General features: G+C 35.7%; 1 protein-coding gene across 5 annotated transcripts in view; it reads left to right on the plus strand.

Moving 5' to 3' along the window:
* PLCB1 (phospholipase C beta 1) overlaps positions 1–20,047 on the plus strand; it is a 690,926-nt gene that overhangs the window by 487,985 nt on the left and 182,894 nt on the right. For all 5 annotated transcript variants that reach the window (XM_059895827.1, XM_059895829.1, XM_059895828.1 and 2 more), the window contains 5 exons: positions 1,892–1,971; positions 3,833–3,886; positions 5,000–5,075; positions 12,610–12,710; positions 14,309–14,475. In XM_059895827.1, coding sequence (XP_059751810.1) covers positions 1,892–1,971; positions 3,833–3,886; positions 5,000–5,075; positions 12,610–12,710; positions 14,309–14,475 — 478 coding nt within the window. The remainder of the gene's footprint in view (positions 1–1,891; positions 1,972–3,832; positions 3,887–4,999; positions 5,076–12,609; positions 12,711–14,308; positions 14,476–20,047) is intronic.

Consider the following 20,047-nt stretch of genomic DNA (forward strand, 5'->3'; position numbering starts at 1 on the left):
AATTGGGCCCCAGTAAACATACAAAATGGTACCTTGCCCCCAATTATAAATACGTTTACCAAAGCATAAGGTTGCCATATGGAGCCGGAAAAGTCTAAAGTTCGACCTCTAGCCTGGAAAATATTATACCAGAAACATATTTTGAAAATCAGTGCCAGTAGTTATTACTCTTAGTTTAAAATAATCTAATTTGAGGACATTTTATTTTAAATCTGTTATAAAGTTATTCCAAAGCTTTTCTGTGTGTACATCAAGTTTGTTTCACTGACAGCTCTTCTGTGCTATCTTCCCCAAGCCCTCCACCAACAGTCCATAGCATCCAAGGCCTCACTACGTCTCACCTGGACGGTGACAGCTTCCTAATTGAGTTCCCCCGTCTGGTTTCTCAGCCTCAAATCCACCCTGCATTTGGCTGCCAGATAACCTCCTTAACCTACCGTCTAGCCTTGGCTCTCCTTACCTTCACCCTAAAAGAAAGGCCTTCAGTGATATTATATTTTTTTGCCAAATTCTCTCCAGAAAACTGAACAGACATTAAATGCTCTCCATACTCTCACCCCAGCTCTACTGTTTTTTGTTGCAACTTCCCCTCTTTCTTCCAATTCCTTTTAGGCTACTCCCCATTCCCACTAAGTCCTGCCGCTAAAACATACCCCACAGAATAATGTAAATCTTCTTATAGCACATAGAGTGTTGTCATCTGGGATTTTTCTCTAAAGTCCAAGTATTTCAGGTGATAATGTAAGCTGCTTGATCACACTTATTTGTGCAAAATTGATTTGCATTTAATGTGAATGTTTTCCTGCTTAATTTTATATAACCTCAGAATTTAAAAGACTTCAAGGGAAAGTAAAGGTCTTTAATTTGTGTGAGTTTTTACTGTGCTGATTTTTAAAATAAATTCAATATTTTAAGGTAAAACAAACACCTAAACAAACAAAAAACACTGCTTAGAGTGCCCTCTTCCCTCTCCCATCACTCTCTACCCCAAGTTCTACCTCAAATGTTACAGTATTACATGACGGCATATTATCAGGGCCTTAAATCAGGAGGCAAAACACAAAAGACCAACAAAGCTATAGTAGAAATAACAAACCTAGGTGGAAAAGCTGTTGAACTAAAAAAACATGATTTCATTGAGGAGGGAGCCAAGTCAACTACAACATTAGATGATTACATTACTTAGCTCTTATGTCATCTTCTCTTATTTTTTTTCAGCCCGGAACGTTAATTGTGTGTTCAAAATCATCACCCACAATGGAACTTCAACTGTTTTTTGTAGATTTGTTCTTTCCCATTTTCTTGAAGCCCAGAGAGATCAGTGGTGAATGGTGTGAGGTAGGGATTGAGATTAGGTCAGCAGTAAGGAATGAACTCAGCTCTGGGGTGGGGGGCAGGGGAGAGACAGTACTGGATATTGTATGACATTGTGACTGCAACTAGTTTAGAGAATTTCTAGAACTGTAATTAACATTTAAAGAGTTCCTGGTATAGCTGCTTTGACTTGAGTAGTAAAATAGGAAGATCTTATTTGCAGGTATGTTGAAAAGATAATTGACTATATTTTAAACTCTTTATCTGTTTATAATGCAAGGAAAGGAATAAAATATACTTGATTATTAAAGGCAACATACCAGGTCTCTATCTGTAGGGATTTTAAAAAGCAGATACAATTTTGTTTATGGGTAAAGAATATTTCCTTAGGAAAGGAGTAATCGCTCAGGGATTTGAGTTTAATTATGTTATTTTTACAGGATAAAAACGGGAAAAAAAAAAAAACCCTTAGGCATACAAATTGAACTAATTTGTCTTCCTAGTAGCCTAGCTAAAAACATGCGTCTAATGACTGTACAGTAGTTAAGCTAATGCAAGTGTGATTTACATTTTTCAGGAATGGACAAATGAAGTTTTCAGTCTGGCAACAAACCTGCTGGCCCAAAACATGTCCAGGGATGCATTTCTGCAAAAAGCGTAAGTAGCTCTAATTTTATTGCTAAGGGTGCTGCTTCATCTGAGTCAGTTTCCTTTCTCCTTTGTGAGTCTTTTGTTTATGCTGCACTGGCTTCTCACATTGATAAACATAAATTTCCCTCTGGGACTTGTTAGAGAACTGATATGTCCACCGTTTCAAACTGGAAGACTTCCAAGAAAGATCGTTCTTTCCTCTGAGCCACACATCCGGGTTACACTGAGCTCGCCTGAATGTCAATGCCTTTGACACACAGTAAGCAGATACTTCTAAATCCTGGCAGCTGTACTCAGAACCAAAAATTTGTCATCTCAGGGAGTCTTCAGCCCTACATCTGTCTGTGTTGTATCAATTATTAATCTGAGGAAGATAATGAACAACATATGGGACTCAATTCTCTAGAGTCTAAGATCTCTGATAGGTGCTACTTAAATCAATAGGCTGATGTCCTGATTCCTGTCCTTATAGACAATCACAGCAACTGTTAGTAAGAAAAGAGAAAGAGGATGTAGAGGAAAGAGCAGAATGAAAAGGAAAAGGAAAGAAAGCAAATCAGGATTACCCAGTCGCTCTCAAATTACAGTCTTTCTGAAATTTATTTGACCAAGGAAAATAATGATTTCTGCCAGATGAGCAGCTAGGAAAGCTGGTTGTGTTCTGTTTGGAAACAGTGGGTATCCAGGACTTTGGGAAGCCTTGAAATGAAAACCACAAGCGGAAACATTACTAGGTGACCCTCTATTTTATTTAATAACTTTCTTCTCTCTTCTTCTGTAAGACATACCCATCATTCCAGACCAAAGACTCCAGACCACATTTCTTTCATACTCTCCTATGAAATCCTTTTACTGTTAGTCAGTACTCACAGGTCTTCACTTAAATGCTCTTTCATGTCATCATCTCATCTCCTTACTTTGTCACCTTCAAGACCCTTCCTATGTGTCTCCCCCTTCCCCTCTTCCTTTATTCCTCATTTTTAAAAATTGTCTTTGATCTTACCATTCTTCATCTAACAGACATTTCTGGAACATCTGTTGTGCCACACAATGTTGGTGGAAGGTGACACAGAGATAGATAAGATGTTTTATCTTAACATAGCATGTTATAGCTCGTAAAACATCTAGTTGGCTAATAATATCTATTGCAAATGTCCACTTGCATGAAACATAGCATGTTATAGCTCGTAAAACATCTAGTTGGCTAATAATATCTACTGCAAATGTCCATTTCAAATAGGCATCTCCCTATGAATAGCTGCTATGGACATTCTAGAACATGCCTTTTGGTGAACACACTGTAAGCATTTCTGTTGCATCTACACCTAGGTATGGGATTGTTGTGCCATAGCATGAGCGGCTGATGGTCCTAGTTTACACACCCATCAGCAGAGTTTGTAAGCTCTCCTGCCCCTTCTCTCTATCCACATGTTCAGAAGCAGTGGAAGAGAAAAATGCAGTTGTATATTCACACAATAGAATACCATACAGCAACGAGAGTGAAAGATCTACAGTGAAAAGCAAAAATATGGATGGATCTCAAAAACATAATACTGAGTGAAAGAAGCCAGACACAAAAGAATGTGATTCCATTATGTAAAGTGCAAAAATAATCTGAGTTGTTTAAAGTCAGGATAATGGTTCCCACTTTGGGGATAGACTCTGGAAGGGGGCATGACAGGGGCTTCTGGGATGCTACTAAGGTGATAATATTCTTTTTCTTGACCTGGGTGCTGATTGCAGAAACTTGGACAATTGGTGAAAATTCAGCAAACTGTACATATGCAGGAGCCCTTTTCTATGCATTTTATTCTTCAATAAAAAGCTTTTAAAAAAACTAAACACTTGTTTTCTGCTTCTCCAACAGCTATACTAAACTTAAGCTGCAAGTCACTCCAGAAGGACGCATTCCTCTCAAAAAGTAAGCTTCATGAGCATTTCCCATTATTCTTTTTTTTTTTTTTTTTTTCCTCAAAGATGTGAATCCGTGCCATGGCTCTGTTTTGGTCCAAGTAGGAGCATGGAAATGTGTGGTAACCCTGTTCTCCCACACACTCCATATGCACATCAGTGCAGCTGGTTTTCTCATAGAGATTTCCTGGGCCTCCCCCCTTCCTGTGTCATCATTCTCAAGAAACACCAAAGCAGGAAGGGGGTGGAGGGGATGGGGGACCCTTGCTGTTAAACCCAGAAGACCATCTGAGACTCAGATCTATTCTAGGAATGGAAATTGGGCAACCACAATGCCTCTTTCTTCCAAGATGACACTAGCCTTGAAGCAGGGGTTGCAAACTCAAATGTCAACAGAAGCCAGGCAGGGAACATGCATGATGAAGCAGGCCAGGAACAGGAAGGAAAACTGAAGAGTGAAACCCTGTCTCAAGGAGACAAGGACAACTCAACTCCACCATATTCCCTGTGGGACTGGTGGGCTCTGGACGCTAGATTTTCTAATGTTTCAATAGAACCCATAAATCCAAATTGTTATATTAAATTGTTCAGTACTTAAGTTATATTTTTTAAAACCAAATTACTGGCCAACAAAAGCACATCTCTAGACCATGTTCAGTCAAAAGCCTTTAACCTTTGACTTACTAGCTACCAGTGGGCTTCTGCTCATAAAAATGTTACATTATTAATAATAATTAACACTATTAATTAATTGTTTATTATTAATAATATTAGCAACGTACACCTTTAGAGCATGAGTAGCAGCAAGGAGACAGGGTTGTCAAGGATGTTGATTTTAGTGCTTAATACAATACCAGAGGCTATTTAGTGCAATGTTTTTTAACTGGGTCATCGCCATTGTCTCAAAATATCGATTTTATTTTAGGCACTTTAATTTTAAAAAGCACACACATAGATCTTCCAGAACACATATGCTGATGCTAGAACAATAAGTATCTTTTAATTCTCTAAAGATGAATTATAAGGAGGTTTGACTGAATGGAATGTTTCAGCTGGCGTCATCTACAAGTGTGATCCAAATGCCTTTTAAGCATCTCTCACGTGGTGTGCTTTCACTTCACAGCATATACCGCTTGTTCTCAGCAGACCGGAAGCGAGTTGAAACTGCTTTAGAGGCTTGTAGTCTTCCATCTTCACGGGTGAGCATGTTGCCTTCCTAAAACTAGCACTGCTAAATAGCCCTGAATAATCATACTAAAATATATCTTGCTCCAATATTATCCGAACATTTTTAAAACTAAGAAGTCCATAGGACTTATTTGTTAATATGTACAATATACGGGGTCACTGTATTAGTTTCTTTCACTCCCATAACTCCAACATTTTCAATTAGAAAGACCCTTTGCAAATTGAAAAAAAAAGAAAAAAAACCAATTAATACAAAAAAAGTACTGGTCAAAATATATTAACGTTACTAAGAATTTAAGCTTCTTAGTAATTATAAATCCTTTCTTGATGTCCCTTGAGATACTAGCTAATGATTATAGATTATGATTAGGAGTATTTTAAAATATTAATTTCATCTTATCCCCCTTTTTAAATGTCTAGGTCTAATATTTATAAGTTAATAAGCAATTAGAATGGTAGTACATTTTATAAATAAATATATTTATGTACATTGCAGGGTTGTTCTCAAAAGGCTTTTGCAAGAGGAGTACAGGATCAGTTTGAAAATTGCCTACTTTGCTCCTATGGTAGTCAAGTAGATGAGAGGATAAGCTTGTAAGATGCTTTTTTTTTTTTTTTCTCCCAATACATTCGAGGCACTTAATATACATTGACAACTTAAAATAAAGTAATTCGCCTTCATTTCAATGCATTTCTACATACCTGGCTCTAATTACCATTGTTTCTGGGATAGCTGGGTCTGTTTCATAAAACCTTTTTCTTGTGCTATATGCAGAACACTCCTTTCTATTATGAATTATTTTTATCCCAGTATCTAAGCAACAAGTAAGCAAGAATAACACTTATACCTAAAGAAGAAACTTTGAGTCTCTTGAAACATGCTGGCAACGTTGAAGTTGCACTGAATGAAGTTGAGAAGCCATTCTTAAATGTATGGTTAAGTTATGAAAAGTATTGAGAGCTGTTGCATCAGTTACATCAGCCAATTCTTGTGAATATTTTTCAGAAAAGTGAAGTTTATTAACGACTTTTGTCGGTAACAGAAAAGAAAAAAAAAAAAAGTCACTCTCCGCTATCAGTTTCTTGCTATCTGTGGAAAAAGCTGCTGATGTTGCAAACACTGGGCAGAGCTGTGGAAAGGCCCCCAAACATTTAACCTTCACTTTAATAAAGCAAAAGAAAATGATCAAACTTGTTTATTATTGCTCTTTCGTTTGATGCTTTAGAGCAGGAAAGATATAACTGTTAAGGTCTTGTCCTTGACTCAACAAATATTTTTTTTTTTATTTGACCTATTTTTTTTTCTTTTTTTAATTGAAATACAGTTGATTCACAATGTCTTAATTTCTGTTGTATAGCAAAGTGGTTCAGTTATATATATATGTATATATATGTGTATATATATACACACTTTTTCATATTTTTTTCCATTATGGTTTATCACAGGATATTGAATATAGTTCCCTGTGCTATACAGTAGGACCTTGTTGCTTATTTATCCTATATATAATATTGTAGTTTGCATCTGCTAATTCCAAACTCCCAGTCCATCCCTCCCCCACCACCTTTCCCCTTTGGTAACCATAAGTTTGTTTTCTGTGTCTCTGAGTCTGTTTCTGTTTCATAAGTTCATTTGTGTCATATTTTAGATTCCACATATAAGTGATATCATATGGTACTTGTTTTTCTATTTCTGACTTACTTCACTTAGTATGATAATCTTAAGTCCATCCATGTTGCTGCAGATGGCATTGTTTTGTTCTTTTTTATGGCTGAGTAGTATTCCATTATGTATATATGTACCACATCTTCTTTATCCATTCAGACTCAACAGATATCTCTTGAGCTCTTACTATGTGCCCTCCATCACTGAGAATATGGTAGTGAGCAAAATGAAGTCCCAGTCCCAGGATTCAAGGACCATATAATCTCTGGAGGCGCTAGTCAAACACTTTGACTGACATGTGTAAATTGGGGGGGAATGCCATGAACAAAAGGAATGGAGCACTGCCACTGAAAATAAGGGAAGTTCATTCCAGAAAAAGAAAACAATATGTGCAAAACCCTGAGGCTGGAAAAAATTTACTGGTTTGAGTAACTGAAAAAAGACCATTGCATTTAAGCATGAAAAGAAAGTGAGACACGAATTTAGAAAGACATGCAAAGAATTTTTTTCCTCTGCAGTTGCTCCTGAATTGACCTTTACTGGATAACATCTTGTGAAAAATAAAAAAGATCAAAAATGTTAACCTATTACTATAAAACTAGCTAAGGGAAAGAAGTAATAAAAAAATGAAGCTGAATAGAAAATCAAATCCATCAATCAATTCTCTGTAAATTGCAATTTTCTAAACAATTGGATTCTGACAATTCAGTCGATAAATACAAATTGAGTTTTTACAATCCACTATGTCTATTATAGGTTAACACTTTCAAACCAATGTCAACTGGAGACATTTTTAAAGGAAAATGAGATTCAAATAACAGGAGTTATGTTTAAATTGAAAAAAAAATTATCTTTAGTAAATTAAATGTTATGACAATTTTTTGAAAACAAATTGGAGATTTTAAAAAAACTATAATCAACCTCCATCATAAAGTTTTGAAAGCTCATTATTCACAGTAAAGTATACTTTAGTTGGAGGACTCGTAGAATTACAATGCTGTAAAAAGATCTAAAAACCAAAGTCAGTTTCAGAGCTAGGAAATAAATGTTTCATTGAACTGACTATATTTTAAATCCTTGTTGTAATTTCATATCTACAGAACAGTGGCCCTAGAAAATATCCACTAATTAGCAAAGATATACTGACAAGAGGTGTTTTAAACACTCCACAGAAGAAAACGTTACGTAAATGGTAGACAGTAGTACATATCTGGGAGCCTTATATAGCCAGTGGTTGTTCAAACTAGATTTAATTGTGTTCTGTAAATAGATACATTACCAGAAATACTGTGGATATCCTGTTGAGATTTTTTTAAACATTATCTTTGTGCACATTGTTAGGGATAATTAATGAACTTGAACTTGTATCCTGACCAACATGATCCATTGAAATAACACATTCCTTAAAGGGTACTCCTTTAGAGATTTCAAATGCTTGCTAAAGTTACCTTAATTGTTAAAAAGTAGTACTATATCTAAAAAGAGAGACAAAGCAATTACTGTCTTCTTTAATAATCCAAATGTATTTTCCAGTGAGAGCTTTGAAGACTTTTCCATATTCAGAAAACTACTACTTTACTCACAAACTTTCTGAGAACAGAAAATAGTGTGTATGCACCAAATTCCCTTTGATTTAAGGCTTTATTAACTTGAAAAAAAAGCTCACTGACATTTGGAATCATATTATAGTCTTGGCATAGCACTGACCTTTTAATGAAGAAGATAAGAATAAATCCATATTTTTTTTATAAAATAAAGTTTACTATAGTTATCAACATACATGTAATACCAAAGAAAACAGCGATTATTTTGGATTTAAATAATTCCATAAATTTTACTAAAGAATACTATGAACAAAATTTACAAAAGAACTTCTCCCAGGATAACTGTAATAGGTTGCTTTTCTCCTATGCCTTATACCCAGAATGTAAATCAGAAATATAGTTATTCATTCAGCTGTAATTCTTAAAATCACTAATATCACAATTCCATTTTAGAACCACATTATGTATTCAGTTCATTATCAGTAGTTTACTTGTAATTATTTCATGTACTCTCTGGCTGTCTCAACTTTTGATTTATAACTTTAGAAAAAAAATACTGAGAATAGGTTGAAATCCTGAATTTACCAGAAAATAATTCATTGATTTGTCAAGATAAAATCTGTATGTGGACTCCTTATTCATTAAAGTCCACTGAATTAAATTAATATGTTTTTGAATAATGTCTCTGAATGTTAAATACCTGCTTATTATAGAATTGTTTTTTAAATCTACAAATGTATAAAAAAGAAAATACAAACAGTATCCAAAAACTGATATGCAATTTAGTTTTCTGGATTACAGTGTTAGTTGAGGAATCAAGCGACCTTACTTCAAAACATAGCAACCGCCCCCCACCCCCCATCAATTTGATGCCTTAGACAAGTTTTGTAACCTCCCATCTCTTCAGTGTATGTATCTGTAAAAGGGGTCCCTGACCATGCCAGCCTCATAGAGTTGACATGGGATTAACTGAAAACATTCAAATAAAGCTCATAGAACTATATACTTGACATACAGTAAGTGCTCAATAAATATCAATTCTTATTATCCTCTGAGTATTTTTTTATATGCACATTTATGTGAGTTCTTTCTCTTTTTTTTATTTTTAATTTGGCATGTGGATATGTCATAACTTGGTCTTTGGAATCTGGAAATGTAAATGCCACCAGTACTATCATCAAGTTTTTTGTTTAATCTTTTCTCTTTTGAGATTCTTTGTATACAAGCATGGAATTGAAGCAACTACATTTTTAAAGTATGGAAATTCTTTGTAGTTTCTGGAATAAATGGGCCTGATTCTGACTGTATTGGTCTCTTAATTCTCCCTCAAAAAGTTTTGATAACAATGGCAACAAATAATCACTGACAATCTGTTTTGTATTCGAGCCATGATGTGGTGAACCAAGTCCTGGACTAGGAGACCGAAGACCTAAGGTCTTGTCCCATACCCGGGTTCACCCAACAGACATTGATTAGGTGCATATTATATGCCGGACATCATTCTTGGGACACAAAGGAATTAAATAAGAGATAGTCACTTTGCTCAAAAACACAGTCTAGTAGATCATCAGAAATATAAAAAATAAAGGAAAAATTGTGTGATGGATGCTCTAAGGAAAGTATATAAAGTTGGATTTTGGACACAAAAAAAGAATGTGTCATCTCTACCTGGTTTGGTAAGGAAGGGTTCACAGAAGAGTGTTTGAACTTTGGGTACAATCTTAAGAGTATCGGACTTTAAGTTTCCTCCTGCTTAAACAGGGCAATGAATCTATTCTATCCACTTCACCAAATCATGAGGTCCAGGAAAAGAAAATAGGTGAATGACCTTTGTGAATTTCAGCCTTATTTAAAATATTCAGAATTGGTAATTGCCTGTAGCTTTTCCCTAATTATCTCCCCCATACTCTTTCACTTGAGTTTTCAGTGGTGCTCATTTTAACTTATTTCTCCAAAATATATTTTCTCCCATTTTCACCCACTGACCCTAAAGGGTATCCTCATCAGTCAAGCTGGGCAAGACAAAAATGAAGCTGTATTGAAATGTTGTCCATTTTCTATGTGCTAACATCCAACTGGTAATATAATACTGTACTTACTCAGCTTATTTCATCAATGTGTCCTCTCTAATAGGAAGTTCTAATTCATAGCTGGTAAGTAAACATGGTTAGAGTTTTAGAAAAGCATATTGCTCTATGAAATTATGTTTATGGAATATTATGCAAATGGCTTTAGTTGAATCTGATGTTCTGTGGGAAGCATACTTGCTGTCAACTTCCACTTTTGTCATAAATTACACTCATTCATTTAGTAAATATTTATTGTGGACCTGCTATATGTTACAAATTTAGCAGTTAACAAGCAACACACAAGTCCTAGCTTGTGTTGATCTGCAGGTTAGCAAGTAATACAGAGAACTGTACAATTGGGAGCACAAAACAGTTAAATAAGTACTGAAATATGAGATAAGTGTGGTGTGATGGTAGCACAGAATGGAAGACAAAACCTGGTCTAAGAGGAAGAGATTTTAAGCTAAGACAAGAAGGGAGAAAAAAAAGAAGTCAGTAAGAAAAGGAAAACAATGATTGATATCCTTAGACAAAAATCTGTTTATTTGTATGCTGGGGGGAGGGGGAGGTAGAGTGAGCTCTAAATAGTAACTATACAGTAAGGAGACTGGGAGAACAAATTTGGAGTTCATCAAATCCAATAAAGTCTGATGCTTGAGTTGGCCAACAGAGCCACTGAGTATTTCCTTGAGATTTGTTTTTAAATCTCTCTTCCCTGTATCTCTCGGCCAAAGAGTAGGATAGAGAGGCTCATTTCTGGCTATTTTAAAAACTACTTAAAAGAGACGTGGGTGTCTAACTCCGAGAGAGGGTGGCACTAAAAAAAGTGTGCATTGTCCAGCCAAAAGGTTTTCTTTCATTTTGTATCAATAAATTAAACGGAATTTTGGAAACCTGTTTATAGGTTATACTTGTCCCCATCTTTTGAGTGACAAAACACCATGAAACAATTTATGGGAATTTCCCATTGTTCTAGGAATTGGCCACTTGTGCTCATGATTTCAAAGTTGGTGTCCAGGTAACTGAACTTAATGGTGTAATGCATCTTGCTATATATAAATGATACATGTGTTGTTTGGTTGTCTCAAAATGCTGTTTTGCAAAATGGATTTTTTTTTCTGCTCTATAAATCGATTTAGTAAAGAAAATATTATTTTATTCGTTCATTTCTCAAATATGAGACTCCTGCTGTTTGCCAAGTGGTGAGCTAAGTTTTCTTATCTGTTAGCAAGCAGTGTAGTCTCAGACCATAATTCAGACAATAATTTTTAGATATTTCTGTAAAGGTACATTTCCAAAAATAAGAATACGGTAAAAGGAAGGGTGTTTTCTTTGTTTTAAGGACTTGAAAATAAAAATAATCATATAAACACATACCTGAAAAAGGAAAAACGGCATGAAGAATGTTCTTCCTGTTAACAAAGGCTTGAATACATGCTTCCGGTTTCCATGGCAGCCCGACTAAACAGAAAAATAAGTCATAGAAGTCACTTTTTATATCAATGACTTGCTTTCCAAACAATAGGACCAAGAGGAATCAGTGAGAAATAATGACTGATGTCCTACTTATGAAAACTGTTTTGCAACTTACCAGATTACTTAAACCAGAAAGAACGTTGTTTGAAAAAAAGACACAAAATTGGGATTTTATCTTTTCATTTTGAAAATGTCTTTCTCCAGGTTCTTTACTTTAAAAAAAAAATACATTCATTCAAAAGTCTGCTAAACAGCACATAGACAATGTGAATGTGCTTCATGCCACTGATTTGTACACTTAAAAATGGTGAAATACTATATTTATCTTCTGTATATTTTATCACAATTAAAAATGAGATTGAAGTCACCAAAAACAGCAACCTAAAAAAAAAAAAATCTGCTGAACAGACCCTGTTTTCACTAGGTCTAATCTTATTTATTGAATGTACTTCAGAAATTGCCTTAACATCCCTTTAGAAGGAGAAAACTCTTAAGCTTAAAATATAATGAAAAAACAGAAAATAAGGCTTTTGATACCTCAAAGTCAGTGTCCAAGTGAACTCCACCACTGGCCTCATAGATGTTTTCTGAATGTTCACCCTGACCTCCTATTGATCTTATGGAAAAACCCCAAATGAACTTTTTGGCCAACCCAATAAAAGAAAGAAAAGAGGAAGGAAGGAGGGAGAGAGGGAAGAGAGAGAGAGAGAGAGAGAGAGAGACAAAACTGGGAGGATGAAAGATAACAAAGAAAAAGACCATTTACTGACCCTCTTGTTTTATTCCCCAGAATGATTCGATACCTCAAGAAGATTTCACTCCAGAAGTGTACAGAGTTTTCCTGAACAACCTTTGTCCTCGACCTGAAATTGATAACATCTTTTCCGAATTGTAAGGGAACACATTTTAACTCGTTTTGTTCTGCCTTGGCGATGGTACTCAGGGTGCTAGCTAGGGCAGGATTTTGAGCAGTAGAGGGAGATGGCAGAACCTGTTTGTACACGATGAATAATAGCAGTGATTCTGTGTAATTTGATGGAGACAATCACACATTCCTACCCTTGAGGTTCAACCACTTTTTTTTTTATTAATTTATTTATTTGTTTTTATTTTTGCCTGCGTTGGGTCTTCGTTGCTCTGCGCGGGCTTTCTCTAGTTGCGGAGCAGTGGCTACTCTTCGTTGAGGTGCGCGGGCTTCTCATTGTGGTGGCTTCTGTTGTTGCGGAGCACAGGCTCTAGGCGCGCGGGCTTCAGTAGCTGTGGCACGCAGGCTCAGTAGTTGTGACTTGTGGGCTCTAGAGCACAGGCTCAGTATTTGTAGCACACGGGCTTGTTCCATGGCATGTGGGATCTTCCCGGGCATGTGGGATCGAACCCGTGTCCCCTGCATTGGCAGGTGGATTCTTAACCACTGCGCTACCAGGGAAGCCCTCAACCACCACTTTTAATGAGTGAAGTTGGCTATGATTTGTTGCAGGGTGTCTCTGTTTTAGAATCCTCAGGGGGCTCTGTGTGGTTTGAAGATTATGGCTAGAACAGAGGAGTATCTAGGCTTACTTTGTGGAGATAGACTGTTGTAGAAAGAATGCTGACCTGGGAACCCGTCATATTACCTCTTTGCATCACATTAATGAAATGAGAAGTTTGAATTACTAAGAACCTTCTCAGCTGAAAATTATTTGCTTTTATGTTAGAAATCATATAGGCGTTACTTTTTAAAAAATGAATGAAAAAAAAAGAAAAACAAATCAAAACACCAAGGCAAATATGGGGAAGTAGCAATTTATCGATACCTTTCTTGATATACTGAAATCTATGTGATGACAGATCAATCCAAAACTGACAGACTAAATAAAGATTTCTTCATATGAAAAACAAGCAAACAGTGCTGCTGAGAATATCAGATGTACTCACTTTGTCATGTTCATTGCCATCGAATATTGATTGAACATCTGCAATATCTGTACTATTGAACTTGTCTTTGGGTTGTCAACAGGATTGAAATGGGAAGTTTGAATCACACTATATTGCAGAGTTATAGACTCTTGCTGAAACATAATTTTATTGAAAAGAAAAATGTGCCCAAACATATTGGGTATTTTTAGTAATGAGAAATAAATACATCTTTAGATGATTAAGCGGGATATGAGAATTTGATGACTAAACCAGAAGTTTAGCATCATAATCAAAAAACAACCCATAATCTGTGTTCCATTTAGAGTGGTGCATCTTCACACACAAGATACAGTATTTCCCTATTGTGGTTTTCTTATGCATTTGGTATAGTTCAGGGGCATTGGGATTTGGTGGCAGTGATTGCAAAAGTTTGTGATGGAACAACACAATGTTTTTAGGGCAAGATAGGAATTCCAGTATAGCATGCTCTTGCCAGGTATGGCAGGAGTTTGTTTCCACATAGCTAAATGCAAATATATGAATGAGACTTGGTGGAAAAACCTTCTAATTTCCTGGTTTTTAATTGTTTTTAGTGGTGCCAAAAGCAAACCATACCTTACAGTTGATCAGATGATGGATTTTATCAACCTCAAGCAGCGAGATCCCAGGCTAAATGAAATTCTTTACCCACCTTTAAAGCAAGAGCAAGTCCAAGTGTTGATTGAGAAGTATGAACCCAACAACAGTCTTGCCAGAAAAGGTCAGTCCACTTTTTCCCACACCAGAGCAAAGCTCGAGTTCTAATTGTGAGTGGGCCACCCTTGGTAGTCATGGACATCAAGGATTATTCAGGAGGGTTTCCCACATTTATATGCCTGCTTTTCTTTCTGACTTAAATCACTGGTGGTTTAATCAGAAGATTTTTTTAGAGTTTGGTATGTGATGTTTTTGTTGTTGTTATGTATATATATATATGTGTGTGTGTGTGTGCGTGTGTGTGTGTGTGTGTAACATTGTTTTTTAAATGTCTAATCATTTGTTTTGTTTTAAATTTTCCCAGTGACTGAATGCATCTTTTTTTCAGACAGGAAATTCATTATCTTAAAGGTTGCCCTTTTGGGTCTGTTTCTAGCTCTTTGACATGACCCATAGATTTTTCTAAATCTCTAAAACTGAAGAGAATATTCAGTCCATTAGACCCTTATCTTATAGTAGTTTATAGTTTACACTACTGATGAATTTTTCTACCTGAAAAGATATTTTAAACTTTGGCCTTCTGTGTTAAAAAAAAAATTAGTGTTTGTAGGAAAAAAAAAAACAAACTGGTATCAGAAAGACAGCACTAAGATGCCTGAAAGTTATTGAGAAATTTATATTTTTGATTCTGGAGAAATGACTTGCCAAAATAAGATCATGAAAATTCAGTTGCCAGGAGTTTTCAACTATATGTGGCATCATGGTCTCTAAACTGGATCATCCTTTACCACTAAGACCAAGTGTCATCTGGATTGAAATACCTTCACTGAGAATATTAGTGTGTTATTACTGATGTTATTGTAAATTGACTAGTTATTCCATAGGGAGGAAAATAAAGTGCAATTAACCAATTATTAAGAAATAAATTGCATGTTAATATGCAAGTAATTTATAAGTAACAAATAACTCTGGCAAGCTTGTGGTCATTAATAAGATGGTTATCTTAAAACCATCCTCTAAATGCAAAATGAGAGTATTTATTAAATATCAAAGTAAAATCTTATCACTAATTCTATCTTACATGTTATTAGTTGGGAATTTATAGATGAATTACTTTAGTTTTTAGTTTTATCATTTTACATATTTTAGTTTTAGTCTTAGTTTCTTTGTCAGGCACTCTGCCTTTGTTGTTGTCATCATTCTTACTGTTGCCGAGGTCAAAGGAAACAACTGACCCAACAGTACATGTTGGCCTTGCCAGGCCTGCCCCTCCAGCCCCCTCAGATCTGATACCCTTTCTTCCCTGGTGTCACAGAGATGGGATTTCTCCTTTCATTAAACCAGAAGAACTCCTTGGAGATTTCTCATAGATAGCTTGACAGTTCCCTTCTGAAATCCAAACTTCGCCAAAAATAACTAACACAGTGTTTTAACAATTCTGACAAGACTTCTAAAAACAGTTAGCCCATGACACCAGGAAAACAGAAAGCTTTTGTGAAACCAATGAGGCACTTCAGAACCTAAACTTTGCCCTTTTCTCCTCCCTTCATACCACCTTGCTGGTGGTCCAGGCTTCATCTAGTGCATGATGCCCCCATATATCATACTCTGATGACTTGGACAAAGTAGAGGATACAAAGGAAAATACTACAATAGGTTATTGTAAAACTCTATCATCCTGGAAGAACTGATTTTGATTCTAATGGAAATTAAGACTATATCTCTTAACATTTGCATGAGTATTTAGTTCCATCTTAGAGCTGTACTAGGTGTGAATTCCATAATCATGCAGACATGTAAAATTCAGGTATATTTAAAAAATAGCAACTTAATTTATTTTCCTACAACTTAATATGATATTGATCATGAAGCCTCTCTGTCAGCATTGATGTGATTTTTTAAAATCACAGTATTCATTTCTCAACCCCAAAACTCCAGTAGGAAGATAAACTTGAGATGTCTCACACCAAGTCATTTTGTTTGCTGCTTTGGCTCTGTTTATGTGAACAAAGAAGATTAGAGAAGATTGTTTTATTCTAGCAATTGTTGTTTCACAGTCAAAAGGATAACAATTTTGAAATCGTTATTTGTAGGAATAAGAAATTGTTGAGTTAGACCTCAATTCTTTAGTAATCAAAAGTTTGAAATATTTTTTCCAAGGATGAAAATCATTTTTTACTTGATTTTGCAGTTTATAATATCTGATGTTTGACTTTAAGATCTTTACAGGAACTCCTTTTTATATGCAACAAAGTACAATTTAAGAAAGTATTTATTATATGGCTTCAATGATGACTGATATGCAAGGAAATTAGCTCTCACTTATCATGTGACTTTCAAAATGTGCATTATCATTTTACAAAGAAGCAAACCAAAGCTTTGAGGTCAAATGACTTACCTAAGATCTCATACCAAGATGCTCTCCAAGAAAGCACAGTTTTTAACTTTCAGTCAACTAGTTAATATGTTTTAATCAATAAACACATAAGAAAATAAGTAGGGAAGTTTAATATTACATTATCATTTTTTCTGTGGCACCTTACATTTTTACTAGTTCTTCAAATGTGCCCAAGCATTAATTAAATTGACCACAAACTCAGTTTCATTTATCAGAGAAAGACACTTCCATACTGCCTATATTTGATATAAAATCATGGGAATAAGATACATACAGAAAATCCATATATAATAGCATAAATATACATATACTATCTGATATAAGAAATATATTTTAAAGTAGGTGTTAAACAAATAAACAATACACAAAATTGACCTATGCTAATGTTTAGTTTTTATATGCATTTTGTATAATTTTAACATAAAAGGTAATCTTAAATTAATGAAAAATTTTCAATGTGGCTAAAAGCCTAATGGCTAAAGCTGAGCGTAAGTGAGCTGACTGATGGCATAGCAGCTGGAAGTGTGAAGTGAAAACCCAGAAGAGCTGACCAACAGTGATGCTCTGTTGGCCCCCTGTCATGAGGACGTTACCCACATTCCACGCCAGAATTTCTGTTTCTGTGGATGTATGTATTGGTTATAAATAATCAGAAGGTTTCTGTGCAGTCTAAGGCCAAATGTTCACATGTTTGGGTTTCACAGAGTTGGAATCTTGCTGCAGAAGATACTATTCTCAAGGGAGTTAGGTTTATTTTTACAATTTAAAATCACACACTGAAAAATGCTGTGGCCCCAAGTCAGCAAATGTTTCTTCCTTACCATGTTGTTTGCACTGTAGGCCTAACTATGCTTAACACAGGGCTACACAATGACTCCTGCCTCTTCCAAACAAAAGGGCCACGAATGTCCGTTTGAAGACTCATGTCTCTTAGAGTTATTTTGTTTATAATTTAAACTCTTTAGAAGAAAGGCGTTGAGTAAAATTAGCATGGAAAATGAAATAGTTTTTGGTGCCTTAGGTAACAGGCTGCAGACCTCTAGATTCAGCAGCTTTGTCTGTAAAAGAAGGCCAAATTATGCTTAAACTGCCAAACTGAAAGAAAAGAGTTAAGTTTGTTCATATGTTTATTCTTCTGTGAAGAGCAGGTGTTCATGAGAATTTGTTAAGCAATTGAATTAATATAACATCATAATTTTAGCAGATGTTTCAAGCTACGTTTCTTTTTTATCAGCAGTTCTTCCTCTTAAATTTTTATACAGTGTGGTATAAAAAAGCTTCCCTGCTTTGTTGCAATTAAGATGAAACTAAAACTTTTAGTATTTGATCAGTACTCCATGAGTTAATAGTTTAATAGTTGAACTCAAAATTAATAATAGCAGAACAATTTGTTTTTAAGCAAAGCAAATAGAAGTTCAGGTATAGCAAGCATATTTGCTCCAAATAGACCTAAGCTAACAATGATTTGCATACTAGAAATAACCCTATTGTATTTTTAATATTGTTTTATTTTAAAATATTTATGCAAGTGAATTATACTGTGTCATTATTATCAACAACAAGAAGCACCCAGAGTGTGCTAGAGAGAGCACTGGACTTGGAAACTTGCAACCTGTAGTATTAGGTGGAACTCCTTCAGTTGAAAAATGACAAACTTAACTCAGACTGAAGCACAGAAAGGAATTGACAGGTACATATAAGCAAAAAGTGAGGATGTTAATGACTTCAGGCATGACTACATCCAGGGGCTCAAATGATGTCATCAAGACCTGTCATCTCCCATCATGTTCTCTGCACTGGCTGTAATTCTTGGGCAGACTCTCCTGAAGTGACAAGAAAGCCACCAGCAGCTCCAGGCCTACCAATCTCACAGTTCCATCGAAATACCAGAAACCAGAACATGGCTTAAGCCACCCAGGACCACTCCTGAACTAGGATCATTGTGGCCTGGAGGATGGAATGTACCAATTGGACAGACTTTGGTCACATGACTCTCCCTCGAGCCAAAAAGGAGTCAGCTACCTGAACCATGTGGACTGACAGTGGGAGAGGGGTGGTTCCCTGAAATTCACCTGGGGTCTGTACCTAGAAAAAGGAGGACTAGTCACCAGGCAGATAAAAACAGCAGATCCCACTAAAACTGGTCACAAATCAACAATTCATCATCTCTGTTTACCTTACCTTAGGAAGCCATTTAATCTCTTTGACCAGTTCCACCTCCTAGTTTTCTGATCTTTGAAAATATTCTGAGAGAATTTCTGGGAGAATTAAGTAAGTTGCTTATGATAAGAAGGTTGCATGTATTAATTGTTGCCTATTGAACCCTTGTTGATCTGAACTAATGAAAAATGAGAATTGGCATTTGTGCCAAATTATTTATGAGTCTGGAAGTGAGATTCAGAGCACTGGGCAGAGGCATTTCTGAATGCTGCTGTCTCTTGGCTAACAGGCTTATTTTACTTATTGCAATTAATAAAAAATTAGACTCATTTGGTGATGAAACCTGAAAAAATATGGTGAGTCATATCTGTGCACAAATGTTCATTTCTGACTCGATCAATATTTTATCTATATTTTTATTAAAATGGAATTATAATTATAGTTTAAAATGTAAAGATTTACACTGGAATCTTACTATTTACTTTATCACTTAATTTTCCTAATAGAGTTTTTAAAATCGTTATTTTCCCAACACCATTTCCCTCTACTAGGTAGAAGTTATAAAAAATAATGATTATTTTTATTACTGTGTATTATGCATTCTTGAGACATCAAACGTGCCGTAATTAAGGAAAGAGACTAGCACTGTGTTATGGTTAAGCCAGTTAACCTCAGGCAAGTGACTTGACTTGCTTGAACTTCAGGTTCCTTATCCGTAAAATGGGATGATACCAGTTCTAGCAAACATCAGTGCTGATCCTGTATCCCTTGGCATACATGGTTCCAACACAGTCAACAGCATCTTCTGCAAATCTCTGAGACTTTCTCTCAGCCCAACCACAGCAAGCCTACAAGTGCCCAGGACTTCATGGCCCCAGGAGTAATTTTCACTTAGGTGGTAGTACCTCTCTTCCTTGCCCCTTGTGTGGGACATTTCTGATATATGTTCTTCACATTCTCCCAGAGTTCCCACGTATGATTGAGCCCCAGTTTCCCACAACTGCAACCTGCTTGATAAGGTTCCCTTTATTTGCGGGCTTTTCTTCCCTTCGCTTTTCTGCACTCCCCTACTGTTAGT

This window comes from Balaenoptera ricei, chromosome 15 (genome assembly GCF_028023285.1).
Source record: "Balaenoptera ricei isolate mBalRic1 chromosome 15, mBalRic1.hap2, whole genome shotgun sequence".
NCBI lineage: Eukaryota > Metazoa > Chordata > Mammalia > Artiodactyla > Balaenopteridae > Balaenoptera > Balaenoptera ricei.